Below are 19,652 nucleotides of genomic sequence, written 5' to 3' on the forward strand. Positions count from 1 at the left end.
ATACCTAGACCTGCACCCTTTCTCTGAGAAATAGCATATTTTTTTCATTTAGATTTTCTGCTTCCACACCCTGCCAAAGCAGTTCTCAATGAAATCGGACCTAAGACCTAACAATGCCTACCAGTTGCCTTTTTCCTTAGTGCCCCAATTATTTGATGGCCACTTCGTTGTGGATGCAATTTTTGCACTTCAGACAATATTTATAATTTTCAGTTTCAATGTTCCACCGAGCATTTATCTCGTTGGGAAGCGCTGTACATAGTTTGGAAATTTAAGCTTTAGTGCCAGTGAGTGGGTCGATCCCCTATCTATAGAATGGTATGGAGGAGGAAGAATTTTTCCATTAAAGGCGCAAGCTATTTTTCTTTCTAAGGAAGCATTTTCTGGGAAATGAGATGATTCCACGTGTCTCCTTCCGGGTCAAGCAATGCGTTTCTGTATTTTCGGGGAATACAGTAATGGAGGTAGGAAATATTTCGAATTGGATCGTGATCTGCCACGTAACTTGTCCCATTTTCCTGTTGCGTTAGTTTCACGCAAGAATAAATATTTCCTGTATCCTTACGGTCTGCTGCGTTTACAAAATCCATGCCTTTTCCCTTCTTGGTAGTGCGTAGAAGTGTATCTTATTCACGTTCTCTCGGCCGATATGGGTCGAGACTAATTGGTAGGTGTTATTGAAATCTGGAGGCAGGAATCCAAGGGCAGTGTGGTGACACCTCAGCTCCACCCAACACCATATTCCGTGATCTTGGTGCCTGGAGCCATCCCATCCCCGAACAGAAATCAATGGATACTGAAAAGGTTGCAATAATCAATCTGTATACAAAAACCATTCCATGTAATAAATTCTCTAAAGATTCCTTATTTCAAAATTTCAGCCAAGTATTTTGCGATGAGTTTAATCCTTCGTTTTTATGGAAGATGGAATCGGAAGAAAACTGAAATTAATAATTAAAGTCTGTGCCTTCGTCCCGTCAAAAAGAGAAAATTAGCTTCGTCCCTGCCGATTTCAAGCGATGGGTGCGACTACCGCTCAATACATTTGCTGTATTTTGGATGATGAGGTTTGTAGTGTGTAAATCATTAAGCTGCGGTAAAGGGGTATCCTGGCTTCTAATCCGGGCGAAGCATTTAGACATTTTCATTATTCAATCCTCGCAACGCAGTTTTCTGCTTGTCAAAACGTCGTGTTAAATTCGCAGGTGGTCCAAAGAAAGGAACCGACTTCCGTACCCCAACACAAACAGCATAGTTTGGGATAAAATCTACTATCATCTGTAGAACTAATCCAAGAGTTGAGTGAGTCATTATGATTAACTATAATTTGCTATTCCAAGCGAACAGAAGACCTGCTGCTTCTGCTCTTGGTTTTTAATGTCATGGTGTCTTCGAATTTTCGCATCGGTGTTTGCACCGTGGCGGCTGGAGGTGGAGGGAGGTGGATATTTTTTTTGATGATGAAGACTTGAATCGGGGGGAGGGGGGGGGGAGGCTGACTCCCAAGGTGATCAGGTCCCCTCAGATTTCCCCTGCCCCACCCTCCCCTCCCTTCCTCCCGGGCGGTTTTATAGCGCGCGGCAGTCCAAGCAGGCGGTTTGGGTTCGATGCTCTTTTTTGGTCTTGGTCACGGAGGATGAGCACGCCCTTGACGGGTCATCGCAAAGGTTTTGGGGTCTCGACTTCCCTCAGGGAATCTATTGGGAATATCTCGGGAGGATCTATGTTTATAACTGTGTGTTTGCATCTCATACAAGTCAGGAATTTACTGGTTTCACGTCTAGCTTTGGTCAAATATACTTCGCAGCAATGATTTTAGCTTTGATTCTTAATGGCTCGTGTACTAAATGTTTGAATTATTGCTCTCTTTTATTTCTTCCGTTTATAATTTATGATGGTAAAAAATACCCGCCCAAATATTTTATCGATAAAATGTTAGCATAAATTTTATGCATTATGTGGAAATTGCAAGATAGAGAATGCAAGAAGCTGGTTATTAAATTTAATCGAAACTTGAAGGTTTTTCGTGGTGGAAGGGCTCCATATTGACAATGATAAACACATCGTTACTCCCACAGTTTATTTCAACAATTAATTGAATTAATTTTTTAAATAAATATAAATTACATGAGGTAATTTTTTAAATAAAATTTGTAAGTCACCAAGTGTTTTTCATTGCTTATATAGAAGCTGGTTAGTTTTGTTAAAGGTGGTTTGAAACATTTGATGCAGCAAAGACGCCGAGTCGGCCGTAAGTTACCTAAGGCTCTTTGACCCGGTCCATGCGAAGAATATTCACCGTTTTTTCTGTATAACGCTGGACGGCATTAAGGCGGCTTTAATTTATTTCTAGCCGTTGATCTCCAAAATTTTCGTCTAGCTGAAGACCGCGATCCTAGCTACTAGATGTTTTGTTTCTAGCATAAATTTACTCATGTTTTCTGTTGGTTATCCTGCTCGACATTCTACGAAGATTACTACCTAGGTGTACGGAAATGCATGCAGCATGTGCAAAGAAGCATTTCCTTATGAAGTGGCTCCATAGATTTCCAAACCTGAATTCTCGAGTCCCTTGATTCGTCATCCTATTGGTGTGCGTAGCAGTCAGTCGTAATAGGGTGCAAGAGGTGAATTGACTCGTTAGTATTCCACGAATCCAAAACTTCCGCCTCATAACTTGGAACGGAGGAACAGTCCCAAACTTCCTCAATCATTGTTAAATCTTGTGGGTGGTATGAAGCTCAAGACTTCCCAGAATCGGGTTTCGCTTTGACATCGTTCATTTTTATAGTGCGAGTGGAATTTTCTTAGTATTACTGCTGTGTCTTTCATTGAGCGTAGTTTTTCAGCCCTAATTTTGGACTTAATTGCAAACATTGAAAGCCAATTCTAAGTACGGGTTATTGAAAATCCATCACGACGAGGTTTATAATTTTCACTGTCAGAAATAATGTTCGAAATGATTTTATTTTTAAAATTCTGTGTTACGGAGGTGTACCAAAATATTCTGAATCGCGGACGTACAGATGCGCGGAAATTATTTAAAAAATGCAAAAAACTGAGTCAAGATTGTTCGATTGATAACCTATCAGCAGCATATCAAGTATCTTTTATCGAAAATGATTATTTTATACATACTTAAGATACATATACTTGGTAAATTCGGAGATTTTTTTCTCAGACGACGTGAAACATATCCTTCGTTTACCGTCGCACTTCGGTAGACGGGATCACGAGAAGGTTGACTGCAAAAGAGAGGGATTTAAAATGCCATTCTTGCCTCGTTCTATCAGGGATAGCAACGATGCATTGATAATGTTCATGGCGATTCACTCGCTTTGACGACTCATTGTATGTTTGTATTTTTCCATTCTTCTAACCTTGCATGGATTTACCATATGAATTACGAACCGTTGTCATTTTTTCCTCTTCATGAATGATCGCGTGTTTTCTGTTATTATATGTGATTTTTATTAGGACCGTGTGGTGTATATGTGAGGATCCTCTTGCATGCTGGTGATTGATCACTCCCCGCCGTACACCCTAGCGATGGATCGCAGTGTATTTATGTAGACAGGGAGTCCAGTGACCGGGAAAACCGAGAGAATCGGGAACCATGCGTGAATTTTCAGTCCCTGGAATTTTGCTCAAATTATTCATGAATTTTTGCTCCAACCTGAAATTTAAAAATCTTTCAAAAAATTATTTCAAATTCACTTCACATAAAATTTTGTGAGTTCAACACCCATTTTCTGGCTTATTCTTTGTAAATGCATGCTTCACAATGTTTCGATTAACATTTTAAATTGCACTTTTTGAATACATATATTTATATAGCTATTAGCTATTTATTAGCTAAAATAATTAATAAATGTAACATTATTTAAAAGTATTGAAGTAATTTTGGGTGTTAAAGAATTCTAATCTATCGCAGTAATCACGTATTATTAACGTGGAATTAAGTAAAATTTCCCTGTAAAAACTGGAATTATGCATGAGTTTCTCTGCTTTGATTGGCTGTACGCCCTGGTAGATGAGTTTGATGTGCCATCTTCCGTTACATTTTGTCAGGAATGATTTTCGAGCTCATAGTTTTCGTCCCTGGGGAGAAAAGGCTCTTTTGTCGTGGCCATTGCGGCCGGGATAAGCTCTCTCTCTCTCTCTCTCTCTCCTTGCGGAATTGAATAATAGCCCGCTCCTCCACCTTCTACGCGACGGCTGCTGCCACCCCCACCTACCTTCGCTCGCTACCCTCCCCCTCTTGTAGTCCACTCTCTCACCTTGTTTTTTCCCTCCCCCAACAGCAGTCCCTTGCACAGTCCCGTGGTACACACACCTGCTCCCTCGTCAAAACCACCTCACCTCGTCTTACACCCCCTCCGAGTTACGTCTTTTCTCCCCCTTGACTCTCGTCCCAAAAGCAAGTCGTTATTCTTCTTCTCAAAGCAACAGCTTTCTCTATCCCTATGGAATTCATGTCGTACAATAAAGGCTTTCGGTTCATTCGATGTAGATTGGACTTTCGCGTCGCACTTGCTGATTCCTGGAAACTAGAGCGACTAGCGGCCGTCTCTCGGGTTTGAGGAAATCATGCGATTATGTCTCTCCCCCCCTCTGAAATTCATTTCGAAATCTTGGGCGGTTTGTTTTCAGTGCCGTATAATTTCTTGGGATTTGATTTTATATTGATTGAGTTTTTTATATTCTTTCGGTTTTTAGTAATAAAGATATTTGGAGGAATTGTTTTTTTTTGTAACACATTTGGAGTGGCCGTTCAGACCGGACGAAATGATTGGAATTTATTTTTAACTAAAGGTATGCTCCTACGCGATTGTCTACTTGAGTGGGAGAATGCACGAAATTAGAACGCTGTGCGTAAAATTATTTGATGTATTTTTTCTAGTTTTGGTGTTTGCGCGATTCATATGGCGATCATGTTAACATTTCAGCTTACTCGGGTATTTTTATTTTCTGGTGAGTCTACTTATTTTCGTGCTGATAATGTGGTCACAGCGTCATTAATTAACTTGAATTATGTCATTTTAATACTTTTGGCTCTAGTTCTTCACTTTGCACTGGTTGAGGACTGGTTTTTATATCAGACTAAATACAAACTCTTTCGCCCTGAAAATGAAAAGGTGCATTAATCAGTCACCTCACAATCCATATTTCACTGTCGGAAGAGTAAACTTTATTTCCAATGGATAATGATTAGAAACAGTTCAGAGCACAATTGACACAATTTCATCGTCTCAAAACGGAATTTCCAGTCGGATGGAAAAATAATTTGCTAATAAATTACGTAAACACTCGCTCCTCCCTCTAACCAAATGGCCGTCACTTGCGTTTTAACGTATTGCGCTGGCTATTGTGCCGCGTGGAGTCGCTTCCTGAGATGTACTTATCTTAAGGGGGCGCATCACGTCCGCTCAGTCAGTCTACTTCACGATGAATTTCTCCTTTAAAGCATACGCATCAACCTTAAAATTTTCAGTTTAAAAAAAAAACCTCAGTAGACCCTTGTTAACATTTGGCTTTATCTCAAATTTGAAAAATGTTTCCTCTGTGGTAAAATTGTGATACATATTTTAAATACGGTAAAATGTTGACAGGGGTTTTCTCTGAATTCCCCGAAATTATAATTTGGTTGCATGTTTTGATGAGTAATGCACCATGACAGAAGACAAAATACGACCGTCCGCGAGAAGTAATGCCATTGCATAAAATAGTAATTAAAATATCTCTCACATAGGCACTTCAGGCATAAATAAATTTTCTACCAGAAATTCAGATTTTCACTTTTAACTACTAAAATGTAACGATTGTTCGCGCGAGCTTTGGAGTACATTACAAGTAATTTTTTTTTTTTTATTTGTCGAGTACAAGTAAAAATCACCAAAGATGTTATCGTTAACGGTAATTCGATTGATTTTTCTTCGTTACATCACATCACTTAGTACACAAATGCAGTGGCGCAGCGAAGGGTGGATTTAGGGGGATAAAAACCCCCTCTCCCAAAGCTCAGAAAATTTTAAGTTTAATACATTTTACATAATTCGATTGATATTACTAATAGAATAGTGTAATGATTAATAAAAATATCCCTCAGAAAGCCGTAAAACTCACCATATTGAACCATTTATCTTAAAATTCCGTAATTTATTAATATCGCACCTACTGCGTCTCCTGGAGGAAGAGTTCTCGGGTTTCCAGCCGGGTCCAGGTGCTGGAAACCCGAGAACTCTTCCTCCAGTCTATTCGCCGGGAAAGCCTTAGATCCTTCATTACCGCTTATCCTGGTAGGTATTCCATACCCCACACACACACAGCGGTATTAGTTGCACCTAATCACCCTAATTCCTAGCTGCGCCCCTGAACAGATGCATCGTCACGTCTTGAACTATGCAACGTGCCTTGCAGTGCGGTCTTCCGTAGGCGTCCAGCCACCGAGTGTGCGAGTCGTCGGGGCTGGTCCCATACCACTCTCTCCCTCGGGGTCCCATCCGCTCCGCCCTATCTGTCATGAGGCGGTGGGTATGCCCTTCCGACGCTGTCGCGCATGTAAGCACGCGTGGAAAGGTGGTCAAGCGATGGGCTCTTTTCCCGCCTCAAGGACGTCCCCACGATCGTCGCCCCGTGGACTCTTCAAGTGCCGTTGCCTGCCTTTCGGGTCGAGCAGTGCTAACGCGCGCCGCGCCCACGCCTCCGAAACGTTTTCTCGTGGCGTGAGGAAAAGTGGTGGATCGTTGGTTAGTCTATACTAGGGGTATGAAAGTAATCTCCTCCATTCTTTTCGGTTCTAGAGGAGACAGAAAGTGGAGGTCGATCCGGTAATTTTATTATTTACAATAAATATGAGAACTCGGTTCTAGCATTGCCATATTTGATGGGAAGAAACCAATTGATTCATTATTTATCATTTTTTTAAATAAATTCCAAAGTTCTCAAATAACCTTCTTTGGGTCTTTTAAATTGGGGAAGCATTTCCCAAGAGAAATTTATTAAAATTCAAGAAGTAACCCAAAGTACATGTCTATGTTCTAAATAAGGATAGCCTAACCAAAAATTGCTTAAGATAAAAGAAACTAGTTGAAGTTTCTCTCTAACAGCTTAAGCTCTGTAGTTGATCTGGCTTCATCGTCCTTGATAGGAATGGAATCTATGAAATGTAGCCCCAGAATACAGTATATCCTGCAGTGTAGATTTTGTTAATGATGCTCCCATACTATGTTGTCAAGTGCATTAGAAAAGAGCATGTTTTTAGTTTTCTTGCCTGCAGTAGGCTTGATGTTTTTGCACCTATGAATATTATTAATTTCACACCTTATACTGCCCTGTGATATTTCTGCAATTTAATTTTTAGTGAAGTTGTTGTTACATGTGAGAGGAAATAAAATTGATCTGTTTACATGCATTTTGTACATATTTACCCCAATTTTTGCTATTCATTGCTTATAAAGTTATGGTTGAGATAATACCTATGTCCTACTGTACGTCATTGTAAAAGGTAGGGAATAATTCACAGACAAACTCTTGAGAATAGAGACATAACATAGCTTTATTTCTCTGAGTATTAGATTTTTCTGCATCAGTGTTTTTTTTCCTTGAGATTTGAATGGAATGGGTTGGAAGGTCAGGTATCCAAGCTTTCACTTTCATCTTGTCCTACCACTCACATGGTACTGAGATGCATCTTTGGGGATGAAACTGATCAGTTTGCTCGCTGATGTTATAATTTCAGTGTTATGTTATCATTCTTTGCCAAAATCGTCCTCCACTAAAGGTATTTAATTGTTTGTTACAGGCTCCTCCTTCGACTTTGAACCGTGGCTCTGGTGCAGGCACATGGACCCGTCGAGGAGCCGAAATGAGAGGCCCTGCCCCCCAGGCACCTCCCTCTTCTACGACCTTTGGAGGCTGTCGAGGGACTCCTCCTCATGTTCGTGGCAATTCTGTGATATCAGCTGACACAGATGGTGAAGTGGCAGAGATATCACAGCTTGCTGAAGAGCTTGGGAGAATGGGCGGTGGCAGGGAAGAGGATTTGGCCATCTCTGAGCACTTACAAGTAAGTAAAAACTAATGTGATCCCATGATATTTATTTAATGCATAGAACTAGAAAATCTACTGTGGTTCCTCATGGTGGAAATAGGCATTGTTTTATGTCCTTTGATCAAAAGGCTGTTTACAAACATTTTTATTTTTATGTACCAGACATTTGTTTGTGATAATGTTTTAACGATATTCAGTATTTTCTCAGAAAAACATTTATCCATGTAGAATGATTTTCGAGAAAAAAACTTTGTTTGGAAGTATATTTATATACATAATGAAAAATAGGTTGTTGTGTAGTCCAAATTCATAATAATTCTTATTATTTATTAAAGTATATATTATTTTGCTCATTATAATGATCATTAGAAAGTGCCAACTTTTTGGCTAAATTTAGCTGTGGATTTGCAAGTAATAATTATTACTTTTAGATAAACATCCTTTCCAGTTTAATTGATAATTTATTGTGGAAAATTATCTTGAAATAGGTGTACTTGAATTTTAGCTCTTCCGTTCATTGTTTAAATGAATTAGGCTAACTGTAGGAGTAGGCTAGGAGTAGGTAGTATCAGGAATACGTTTGTGGTGTTTGGTCCATGCTAATATCAGTCCTTATTTAGATAAACCCTTGTCCTAGTTATTTTGCTAGGATTTGTAGTATTTTTTATTTGAACCATTGAAGTCATCAATTATTGTGTGATTTTACCCATAAATTTGTTAATTGAAGCAAAATTCTTTTTCTCAGGTGATAAACCAGGAGGACTTAGCTGCCATCTTGCCTGATGTTACAACGACAGGAACCAATGATGACGGCCCACCTTTTGATGGTTTTGAAGATGTTGGTTCAGAGAGTGGGAGAGCAGAGACTGAAGAAGGGGCTGCCAACAGAGGGAGTAGCAGCTGTAAAAGTGCAGCGGTGAAGGCCGCAGTCCCAGGAGAGGCAGAAGCGGTGCAGGTGGATGCAGAGGATGCAGAGTCAGGCAGTGACGTCGAACTTCCTGAAAGGATTGTGAGCGAAGCCATTGAGCGTATTAATTTATATGAGGAGCCGCTGCCTGCTAACGAGAGGCTGAGAACTGAAGGAGAAGGTTTTCCTTACGCTTCAGAATCTGTGTCAAGGAAGCGTGGGGTCACGACGAGGCGTAGGCACGATACTGGTGGTGGAGATGTGGAAGAGGTGGTTGAGGAAGAGGAAGTGTCGTCGGTTGTGAGAAGTGGGAAGGAGGGTGTGGGCAGGGGTATGTACTCGTCAACGCTCCTGCGCCGCTTTGTGGAAAGGACTGAAATTCTTTCCAGGGGTCATCGGTCGGACAGTAAAACTGGTGTTCTAACTCGTGGAGATGTGCAGGACTCTTCAAGAATGAGGGTGCATTCGCCCACTGTGGTTGAGGGTGAGGGCGTGGAGGAGGTTGGGAAGGTTATCGAGCCAAAGCGTGGGGCAGCGGCTGCAAATTCAACGGTGGTCCCTTCTGGTCGTGTCAGAGGGAGGCCGCCGAGGTTGGCAAGGGGGCCAGTTGTGGAAGAAGGTGAATGTGTAGCAGTGGAGGTCCAAGGTACCACTCGGGGATGCTTGGTGTCCTCTGGTTCCTTGCATGGCCACATGCCCGAACTCGAATCATATATGCGGTTGGATTGCTCAGTCTCTAACGTGTCCCCCGACAGTGGGATTCAATCTGTTGCTGGCTCGCCTCCCCATCCATCTTGTTCGCCCGCATCAGATCGACCGACGCACGATTCCCCAGCTCACCCTCCCATCTCGTCTCCACCCCCTCCAGGGAGCTCACCGGCTTCCGTCCGTGAAACTTTGGTCCCTCCCCACACGTCATATCCCATCATCCCTCCCGCGGTGCCAGTGCTTCCATCAGGTCCCAAAGATCAGTCAGCTAACGATTCAGTCTCCAGGCCAGTCCATCACTCTGATCTGGACTCGCACTCATATCACAACGAAGTGCGGACTTTGCGTTCCTCCTCGGATGCCACTGGTGGGGTGGCTAGGCAATCAAAAGAATGCTCACAGTCAGACAAGATGCCATGCGATAGGCACCCTTCACGTCAGAAAAGAGGTCCTGGTAGGCCGCGCAGCAAGAAAACTAGTTTTCAGACGAATTTGGTGGAGGAGAAGGAGGCCTGTGATTCGTCTGTGAGTGTTGCAGAAGGAGACAATGGTGGTGAGACAGCCGTTGCAGAAAAAGGTAGTCGTCGAAGGCAAGCAGCTTTAGTTGTTGAGGACGGACCTCCTCCTCCATCACCCGTTCCAATCAGAAGAGGTCCTGGAAGGCCAAAGAAAGCACCACCTGTGTTAGAACCCAATTTACCCTTGCCAGAGGTGACACGGAAGGAGAAATGTCGAGCTGGTAGGGGTAATGGTGTTGGGAGAGGCATTCAGCGTAGTTCAGATGTTTTCCTCTCGCAAATGTGTAGGGATGGAGTTTCTTCATCCTCTGCTGTAGAAAATACTGAAAACAATGAGGACTTGAGTGCTGTTTCCAAACTTGTCAGGAGAGAACAACGGTTTGGCCACGCCTCCAGAAATAGACGGGGGAAATCCTGTGTTTTAATGAAGCCTGGGCCAGATGAACACTTAGTGGATACATCCAGTGGTGTTTATGTTGTTGGTAATAGAAGATCAGAACAGTGTAACAAGGTTGTTGAACCCAGTAACAGGTTGGGGAAGGTAGAAAGTGATGTGCCAGTTGTGAGGCCTGATGCTGTGAACCCTACTAGTGATAATTCCGTAAAACTTTCCAGTCGCGTTGGAATGAAAAGGAGTCGGAAGATGGCTAGGAGTAGGAAAATTAGGAGGGTTAAAAAGGTCTTACAAGTTGAGAGGCCACTTCATAAAATGGGTGCAGGCTTGCAAAAGAAGAAGAGTGGTAGGAGAAAGAGTTTCAAAGTAGAAGTTCTGGGTCCAGGTGATAAAATTAAGAGGAATGATACCAAAGGAATAACTGATGGAGTGGCCAAAGGCCATGTTCAGGACACTCCCACAAAAAGCTCTCCTCTCAGTGGGAATAGGGTAAAACACGAAGCAACCAGTGATATCAATAAGCAGCCAAGCTCCACATCACACTCCCCAGGAGGGCACCGTTCCAGTTTACAAAAGAAACTCCACAATAGTAGTGCACACTCCAACACTCCAAAAACTACAGTTTCTGACGCTATTTACAGAGGTCAGGTTAGTGATAATGTTGTTATCAAGGAAGAAGCAGGAAAGACTCCTGTTTCGGACAAGAATGCGAGCGTTTCTTCGATCCAAAAGCACAAGAGGAAGAAGAAGAAGCTGAGGAAACAAGAAAAACCAAAACGCAGAAGTTTGACTCCTGCTGATCCATCTTTTCTTGATAGTCTGGAAACAGTGGTGCGGCTCCTGCAGCAGTGTACCATTTCACGGAATATTGTGCCCACCCCCAAGCCTGGGGAAATCCTATTGCCGTCAATATTCCGTGTGAGGCGGATGGCCAAGAAGAGGAAAGGGAGTGAACGGTCCAGGACGAGTGACAAGGAGTCTGGGACTGAAGGAGATGGCGGGAAAGAGAAGGGGAAACGGAGAATGAAGAAGAATGCTGTTGAAGTGCCAAAGGTGAGATTCCCTTCAAAGCCTCAAATCATGCTGGGGCTTTAATGCTAATTTACATATAATGGGTGAGAAGCCAAGGGGTACAAGTGATTTTTTTTGTTCAAAACGGAATTAGGTACAGATACATATTAGGCAAATAAAACAAACGAAATCAACTAGATATTCAGTAGCGTATTTGATTTTCCACTTGATGTTAGCACAAAACAGAGACTCACTCATATCCCTTCTCCACCGAATTTTTGTATATTTCTTCATCAATTTCTTTACCTAACTCCTTTTAGAAAAAATATCAATTGTACCACTTGGCCTCTAAACCCCTCAAATATTCAATGTTATCAAATTTGTGAACGCTTGAGCAAAGTCATTCAATTTTTTAAATTAGGCCGAGTTAATTTTAATATGGAAACTATTGTAGATTGGCTATTGAAGGTATAGGATCTGTATTCCGTGATCATGTAGATAATTTTAGGCCTGTTTTTAGAATGACTAATTGGAATGTTTTAATTTTTTTAGCTTTCATGTTTTGTGTTCATGCACTTAAAATATTCAGTTGAAATTATGATGAATAACAATTATGTCATTGCTGCAATCAGTATAAAGTTTCAGCTTCAATTTCTTATACATATAATGTGTTTCTAGATACCCTAGATTATCAGTCATATGTGCAATGAAACATGTTTAGTGCAAATAAATTGAGTGGAGCATGTTGCAATGCCTAATTTCATCGATATTTGCATATGTTACCTAAATAATCTTGTTATAAAATTATCTTATAATCTCTTATGTCAGTTTTTTATTTTTATCTATGCAAATATTCTATTTTAATGTCTCAAATTACAATTTTCATTAATAATTCTCATCAATTCATGCAAGTCATTTTTATGGCATATCAAAACTTTTAAATGTTCCTTGGATGCTCTGCTATGTACTGTTGACGAACACCTGCTCTTAAGTATATTTTGTAAATTATTGTTTCAGGGAAGGGAGAGAGCTGAATCTAATGAGCAGAGACTTCCTTTGAAGAAGAGGCATTATCATGTGTCTGCTACAGCCACCCAATCCACCACTTCCGAGGTCACTGTTGCCGACTCCACATCAGAACTTTCTAAATCAGCTGGAGTGGTAGGAAAATCCGTTCACATGGAGAAGTCGAATGAGAGGTTGATTTCCACTCCAAAGTCCAGTGATAAGGCACCCTCTACTCCTAAGTCTGCGGAGAAGATCACCTCAACACCAAAATCAGCGGAAAAGATAATTTCCACGCCAAAATCATCAGAAAGAGCGAGTCAGGCAGCAGCCAAGATAGTCGATGGGAAATTAAAAGGTGATGGTCACAGAAACTCCATAGATGAAGCCATAGAAGCGTGCATCACAAGGTATGCATCACCCAACAAGGGGGGTGGTGAGAATCCCGCATCAAAGAGTGGTTTGTGCTCAAGTCCCCAACAGCAAGTCACCCCTATCTCCGGCAGCATCACCCCCTCCAGTTCGAGCCCTGTCCCCGTAGCTGCGACCCCCAAGAAAAGGCACCGCTTAGAAATGCAGACGAGTGGGAGTTGCAATCCTAAATCCCCTGTGGCTCCCCCTCTTGCAACGCCTCCCCCCAGTGCCCTCTCCCCCCAGCCCAAAAGGATACCCCTCTCAAGAAGTCGTTCTAGTGCCATGGACTCGACTGCAGCTCTTTCTCCCACCCGCAGCTCACCAGTCGTTGCGAAATCTGTGGTTTTGGCCCCTGCCGATTCGGCCAACTCGGCAGTTGTGTCATCAACAGTGTCCTTGTCTGCCACCAGTGAGGTAGTCAACGCCAGTGGTGCTAAAGTGTTGCCGGGCACTGAGGAAGTGGGTGACGGAGTGAAGAAGGAGGCGAGTGCCAAAGGTGAAGGGACAGAGGAGAGCCCTGGCAAGCGGAAGAAACGCAAGATCATCAGGGATGTTAGGGTCCATGTAACAAAGCTCACGGCCAGTGATATAATGAAGAAGGTTGTGAGTGTGGTGAAGAAGCGGGTGAGGAGGAAGAAGAGCATCAATAGGACGGGATTCCCAGTGAAGCGGAAGAAGAAAAGACCGAGAGATTTGCTGTCGACGTCCGCTTCGCAGGAAGTGGAGGAGACGGCAGTGGCTAAGTCAGACAGTGTAGAGCCCAAGACTGAGGAAGGGAAAGTGGATGGGGAGAGTGGTTCGGCAGCGGTGGTGCTCGAGACTGAATCAAGTGAGGTTCCAACATCCTCACAAGCGTCAGAGGCGGTGGTTGATGTTCCAGTGCGACGTGGTGAGTTGGCAAAGTTGAAGTCTGGGAAGGCGTCTGTGGAGGTGGCAAGGACAGGTGAGGAGAGTGTGGGGGGCAAGGAAGGCGTGGATCCTACGTTGAGTGAGAGACAGGCGGTGAAGGAGGAGTGCTTGGAGGGTGGTGGGTCCAAGACCCAAGTTGTCTGTGATAAAGGAAAAGTTCCCAAGCGGAAGAGAGACTGTTCCGACAAAGAATCTCTGAAGAGTATAGAGTTAAATCAGTATCCATTAGTGTCTGTGAAGAAGTTGAAGAAATTCAAGGAAGAGGATGAAAGAGATTACAGGTAGGTTCCAAAGATTATCACGAAATTTCCTTCTTTTAAGACTTAGAAAGTTTTCCTCCTCAGAAAAAAAATCTTTGCTTATTCGGTCATGTTCCATGCCATGATTATATGAAACTGACCCATAGCAATATCATAAAGTAAAACTTTGCCTAATGATAAGGATGAATCCAGGATAATGTGTGTTGTGTATATTAGTGATGCCTAGAATTGACGTATTAGATTGAATTTTGGATGCTTGAATTTTGAATTTCAGGGACTATAAATGGCTTTTGCAATATATGGGATCAAAATCACCTTAAAATCATGGAAAGTTCAAGTTGAAGAAATTAAGCTGTGCAGATCTACTGGAGGCTCAAATTTAGTAACAGTAGAATCTATTTGCATGAGTTTCGATAATACAAAATAATAGAAAGTCTCTTTATAAATACACTTCATCAAGGAAAAATAAGTTCCGGAGGTATCTTTTGGAATTCAGAAGAGCTCACTTAACTAAGAACTTAAGATAGAGAATATAAAAAAATACCTATACTTTTAGATTCCTGTTTATGACCTTTAATGTAGTTTTTGTCTCTCTAATTGTTTTTTTTTATCATGAAATAGGGATTGGAATAGTGTTTAACTTGTCAGAATAATGCTGACATCATTACTCATAAAATCAGATTATTGAGCTAAACATCATTTGACTGATAGTTGGATTGCCTATCATCCTTTCATGGCTAGTCCTCCCAAACATTCCTATATTCTCCCTGTTCTTACCTTCTCTGTCTAATAACATCATTTCATTTGAATGGTTTTAATAAATGCAGAGAAAGCATGGTGCACGAACCAAAGTGGAAATTGCTAAGAATTGTCATGAAGGGATTATGTCTCTTTCAATTGTCCTTTGGTGTTCCCACACTATGAGGGTGTATATTAGAAGCTCTTCTGGACAATATTTTTAAGGGATACGTCTAGAAATATTCCCTTAAAAGTAGAATGAGGTTATTAATTCAAGTCATTAAATATTTGACCTAATATACATTGTTGAGTCTTTCACTGTTCTGTTGGAGAACTCTCTTTTTAGGTAGGTACATACCTATTTAGCTGGGTTTTCCACGAAGGTGGTAGGCAAAAGGAGAGTTCATTTCAAGTGGGTATGTCTGTGGTCTTTCTTTTTTGTCTTTAAATGGAATGAAGACTTTGAAGTTTAAATTGATGGAAAGAGGAAAAAAGATTTTTTAGAAGGCATCAGAAAGTTACAAAGTACATACCTGACTTTACTAGTCATTACAAAAAATATGTTAACTGTTGCTATCACCTCGCATACTTTTTGGTGACAGTACTTATAAATTGCACCACATTTTGAAGATGAATTACATAAGTTATCTCTTGTCTATCTTGCTTAATAATACACCAATTAGAAACTTTGCTAAACATCTGTTAGAATAGAAGTTGGTATGGAATGACTCACATGCACTATTTAGCCAACAAATCAGTTTCACACCCTCCAAATCAGGTTACTGTAGATTATAAGTATGTGTAACACATTGAGAATGTGTTGACACATACTCGTCTAAGTACAGAATTTTGATACTACCCTTTTAAAGGTTTCCTCCCTGTTGGTATTGTTGGTTCTAAGATATCAATTTCAGTGCAAAAATAAAAGTAGTAATTCTTCGTTAAAACTTTTGCAGGTGCTCGTCATTATGGATAAAATTTTTTGGGCTTTGAGGAAAGGCTATGTCACCTTGTCAATTCTTTGATGGCCCCTATGTTTCCTGACCGATGCTGGTCGCTTTCTCAAGGGACTCTTTCTCAAGGGATTTAGAATCCTTGAGAAGCTGGTCGCTTTCTCAAGGGATTTAGAATCCCTTGAGAAAGCGACCAGCATCGGTCGGGAAACGTTGGGGCCACCCAAGAATTGACGCGGCGACGTAGCTCAAAAGATTTAATTCATAATGAAAGTAGTGCGCATGTCAAATCTCTAATTATTCATAATCAAAGTCATATCAGTGCTATAAAATTTATCCTGTTGATAGCCAATACGTAGTCTGAAAATCTCAATTCAACTCTGACACCATATTTCACACTTGAATATTCTTGCTCCTGAACTGATTTAAAATTCTTTAAAAAATGCTGTATAAGAGAAAATATGAATCTTGAAATTAGAATTTGTTTCAAGCGCTAATTACATTATAAGCGTCTTGATGAATTTAATAGATAGAATTTACAGATTCTTATTTTGCTCTGAATGCAGGTGTCAGATTTTGCTTTTGAATCAAATTGCAATTTTGAAGTAACTTTATTCCTCAGTACATTTTATACTAGGAAGATTCAAGATTTGTAAGATTAGAATCATTCCAGAATATTTTAGGATTCGAGTTTAGATTTGTCACGAGTTGCTTCTGATAGATATTGGGAATATGTTTTTAACTTAAGGTATTAGAATTGGATTTTAGGAAAATAAAATTGCATTTGATAATCTATGTTTCAGGTTATGTATTGTTATTTTATCGTATGGAAAGTTTATTTATTAAAATCTGTTAATGTGGTCTTCATCGATAAAAAGTTAATAATTTCTTACCTTGTGTAATCAGCAACAGTAATGTAAAATCACCTTGTGACAATTAAGATTTGATTGAAATGGTGGCAGCAGCTACAGTCATTACTAAGATGGAAACCTGAGAACAATAATTTTTTGTATTAGCCAAGAGAGAACTAAATCTTGTAGAAGTTGTGGGTAATTGTTCTTTGCTTAAAGTGCGAAAAGGAGTGCAGGTACGTACATCTCTACTGCATCTTAAATGCTATTGTAAAGGTATCTGAGATTTGGAAATGGTATTTTAAATTATGGAACTTTCCAGTATTAATGTTTTTATTATCAAATATTTACTCTGGCTTTCATTCAAATCATGAAGAAACCATGATGAATTTAATCATCAATAAATGGTTTAATTGCTCTCTCGATCTCTCTCTTGCACATCAAAGCGTTGTTTGGAAAAAAATAGAATTTTTACTTGACTTAGCAATTTTTTTGTTCTTCCAGTGATGATAATGCCATACCGTATGAGCCCCTTCCGGGTGGTGATGCTGGATCAGGGGATGAGTCCAAGTCTGGTGCTAGAAAGAAGCAGCCGAGGTGGAGGAAAAAGTTCTTGGCAGCTGGACTGTTTTCAGACTTTTACAAAGAGGATGAGTAAGTTACTCTTCTTATGATAAGCCGTAATTTTCCGATGAATTTGTGTTCTTGTCGATTCTAGACCATTGTAAATTCTCACACTTATAGCCTACAAACGAGGCAAATAATTCCGTGGAAACATTGTGAAAGGCAGTGTGATGAATTGGAAAAACGATGGTGGGTTGATGGAAGTTACGTTTGTTCGGGAGTGGAATATCTGTTGAGTGGAAAAAGGGCATTTCATGCTGAATAATTTAGGACATAATCAGAGACAATTGTGATGTAAAGAGATTTGTGATAGATAGCTCATTTAGACATGATGAATTCAATCTCTGGTGCAGTCAAACCAGTTGCTTAAGGTTCCTTGTAATTAAAATTTGCTTTGCTTTTAAACTGAATTGTAATAACTGCCTCTCTCTGCCGTAATAAAACATTACATGTATATATTTTAACTGTGGACTGTTTCCTTTCTTTTTGAAGAATGTTCAATGATTGAATTCATACTGTTGTTCTCTTTACCTCATGCACTCACATAAAAATTAGGACTATTCCAGAAATAATTTACTTTAAAATTTCCATAGATGCAATATCTATGGGGAACTATAAATGTACCCTTTGAAGTAAATTTTTAATATATTTGGTTGTATTTTCACAGGCCAAGACGTCCAAACTGTGATGTTCCATCAGGCTCTGGGAAGCAGAGAATGGCGTATCGCCCAGAAGAGCACAGGCATGGGTTACTTCCTCCACCATACCATTGTGGAAAGTGGCTGAGGCAGAGGCGTTTGGATTTCCAGCTTCCATATGATCTGTGGTGGCTTCACACGCATAGTCAACTCCCAGGAAGAGATATTGTGCCATCATGGAACTACAAGAAAATACGTACCAGTAAGTGCACTCTGATTTTTTTATTTTACACTTACTTTCTTTGTGTGAGCCATGGTTTTTGTGGTGAATTTGCTTGATATTTATTGCTAATGTGTCCTCTGCAAAATATTGCTATCTCTGCTTTTGCTTTGGTTGTTCATATACTTGACTAAGGTCCCTATCATGATTCTATTTGGTTAGATAGCAGGAATAGAAAAGAATTAATTGGGAATGGATTATTCATTAAATGTGAAATGGTGGTTATTTGGCTTTATACTCCTTTGTTTTTTTATTAGTTCAAAATAATTGCAATTCTTGAGTATCTCTTTTAGCTGAGACAATAAAAATGAAAGGAGGACAAAAACGTTATTCACAAGCATCTCTATATTTACCAAAATGAAATAGGTTTGCGATGTACTTTATTGGTTTTTGTTTTGTTTAATTTGAAACTTTTTTTTTTCAGATGTATATTATGATGTGAAGCCTACTTACACTTATGAAGCTCAAGCTTGTAACTGCACATACTCCCAGAAGCAGGACCAAAAGTGTTGTGGAGAAGACTGTATTAATCGCATGGTTTATGTGGAATGCTCACCTCAACTTTGCCCTTGCAAAGACCTTTGCTCTAACCAGAAGATCCAGAAGCATGAGTGGTCGCCAGGTCTGGAAAAGTTCATGACAAAAGACAAGGTAATTACATGATCTTAGAATTTTAATATTTGTCTTATGAAAAGTTAATTTAATTCCCTTTTTTGTTAGAGTAAATTTGGGATAAATAATTGGACCAGAATCCATTTGTGTATTGGTTACAAACAGTACTCCATCAAGTCAAATAATGAATTTGTTTGTGTGTTCAATTTTTATGTATGTTATCCATAATCCTTTCTCTTTTTTCTTTCCTCCCTTTTTATTGGTGAATTTTTTAAATGTCCCGCTGCCTCACCCTATCTGTAGAGCTTAGATTGTAATGTTGAGCTTAAAAAGTACATAGTTTCATGAGTGTAATATCCTAGAAATATCTCTCATCATTGGTATCTTTTCTTTCAGGGCTGGGGTGTGAGGACCAAGTATGCCATCAGGACTGGGGAATTCATCTTGGAGTACGTTGGTGAAGTTGTTAGTGAAAAGGAGTTCAAAAATAGAATGGCGTCACGGTATATCAATGACACTCATCATTACTGCCTCAATTTGGATGGTGGACTAGTGATAGATGGCCACAGGATGGGAGGAGATGGTATGTGCTATTCAAACAGGATTGTCATTCCTTATGAAGTTGCAGAGGCTTGATAAAGCAAATATATTTGGAATTACTCAATATTGCTGTGGGTTTTCCAAGTTATTGTGGCACATGTTTGATATTTAACTCATAAGAAATCATTTCGCCCTAAAGTCATGTCAGTAAAATGACGTGCTTGGTTATAATGATGA

At 40.3% G+C, this 19,652-nt stretch overlaps 1 protein-coding gene across 3 annotated transcripts in view; it reads left to right on the plus strand.

The window, feature by feature from the left end:
• LOC124167161 overlaps positions 1-19,652 on the plus strand; it is a 145,392-nt gene that overhangs the window by 113,823 nt on the left and 11,917 nt on the right. For all 3 annotated transcript variants that reach the window (XM_046544967.1, XM_046544968.1, XM_046544969.1), the window contains 7 exons: positions 7,805-8,068; positions 8,799-11,633; positions 12,609-14,200; positions 17,226-17,375; positions 18,013-18,245; positions 18,688-18,914; positions 19,272-19,458. In XM_046544967.1, the coding sequence (XP_046400923.1) occupies positions 7,805-8,068; positions 8,799-11,633; positions 12,609-14,200; positions 17,226-17,375; positions 18,013-18,245; positions 18,688-18,914; positions 19,272-19,458 (5,488 nt within the window). The remainder of the gene's footprint in view (positions 1-7,804; positions 8,069-8,798; positions 11,634-12,608; positions 14,201-17,225; positions 17,376-18,012; positions 18,246-18,687; positions 18,915-19,271; positions 19,459-19,652) is intronic.

This window comes from Ischnura elegans, chromosome 10 (assembly GCF_921293095.1).
Source record: "Ischnura elegans chromosome 10, ioIscEleg1.1, whole genome shotgun sequence".
Classification (NCBI taxonomy): domain Eukaryota; kingdom Metazoa; phylum Arthropoda; class Insecta; order Odonata; family Coenagrionidae; genus Ischnura; species Ischnura elegans.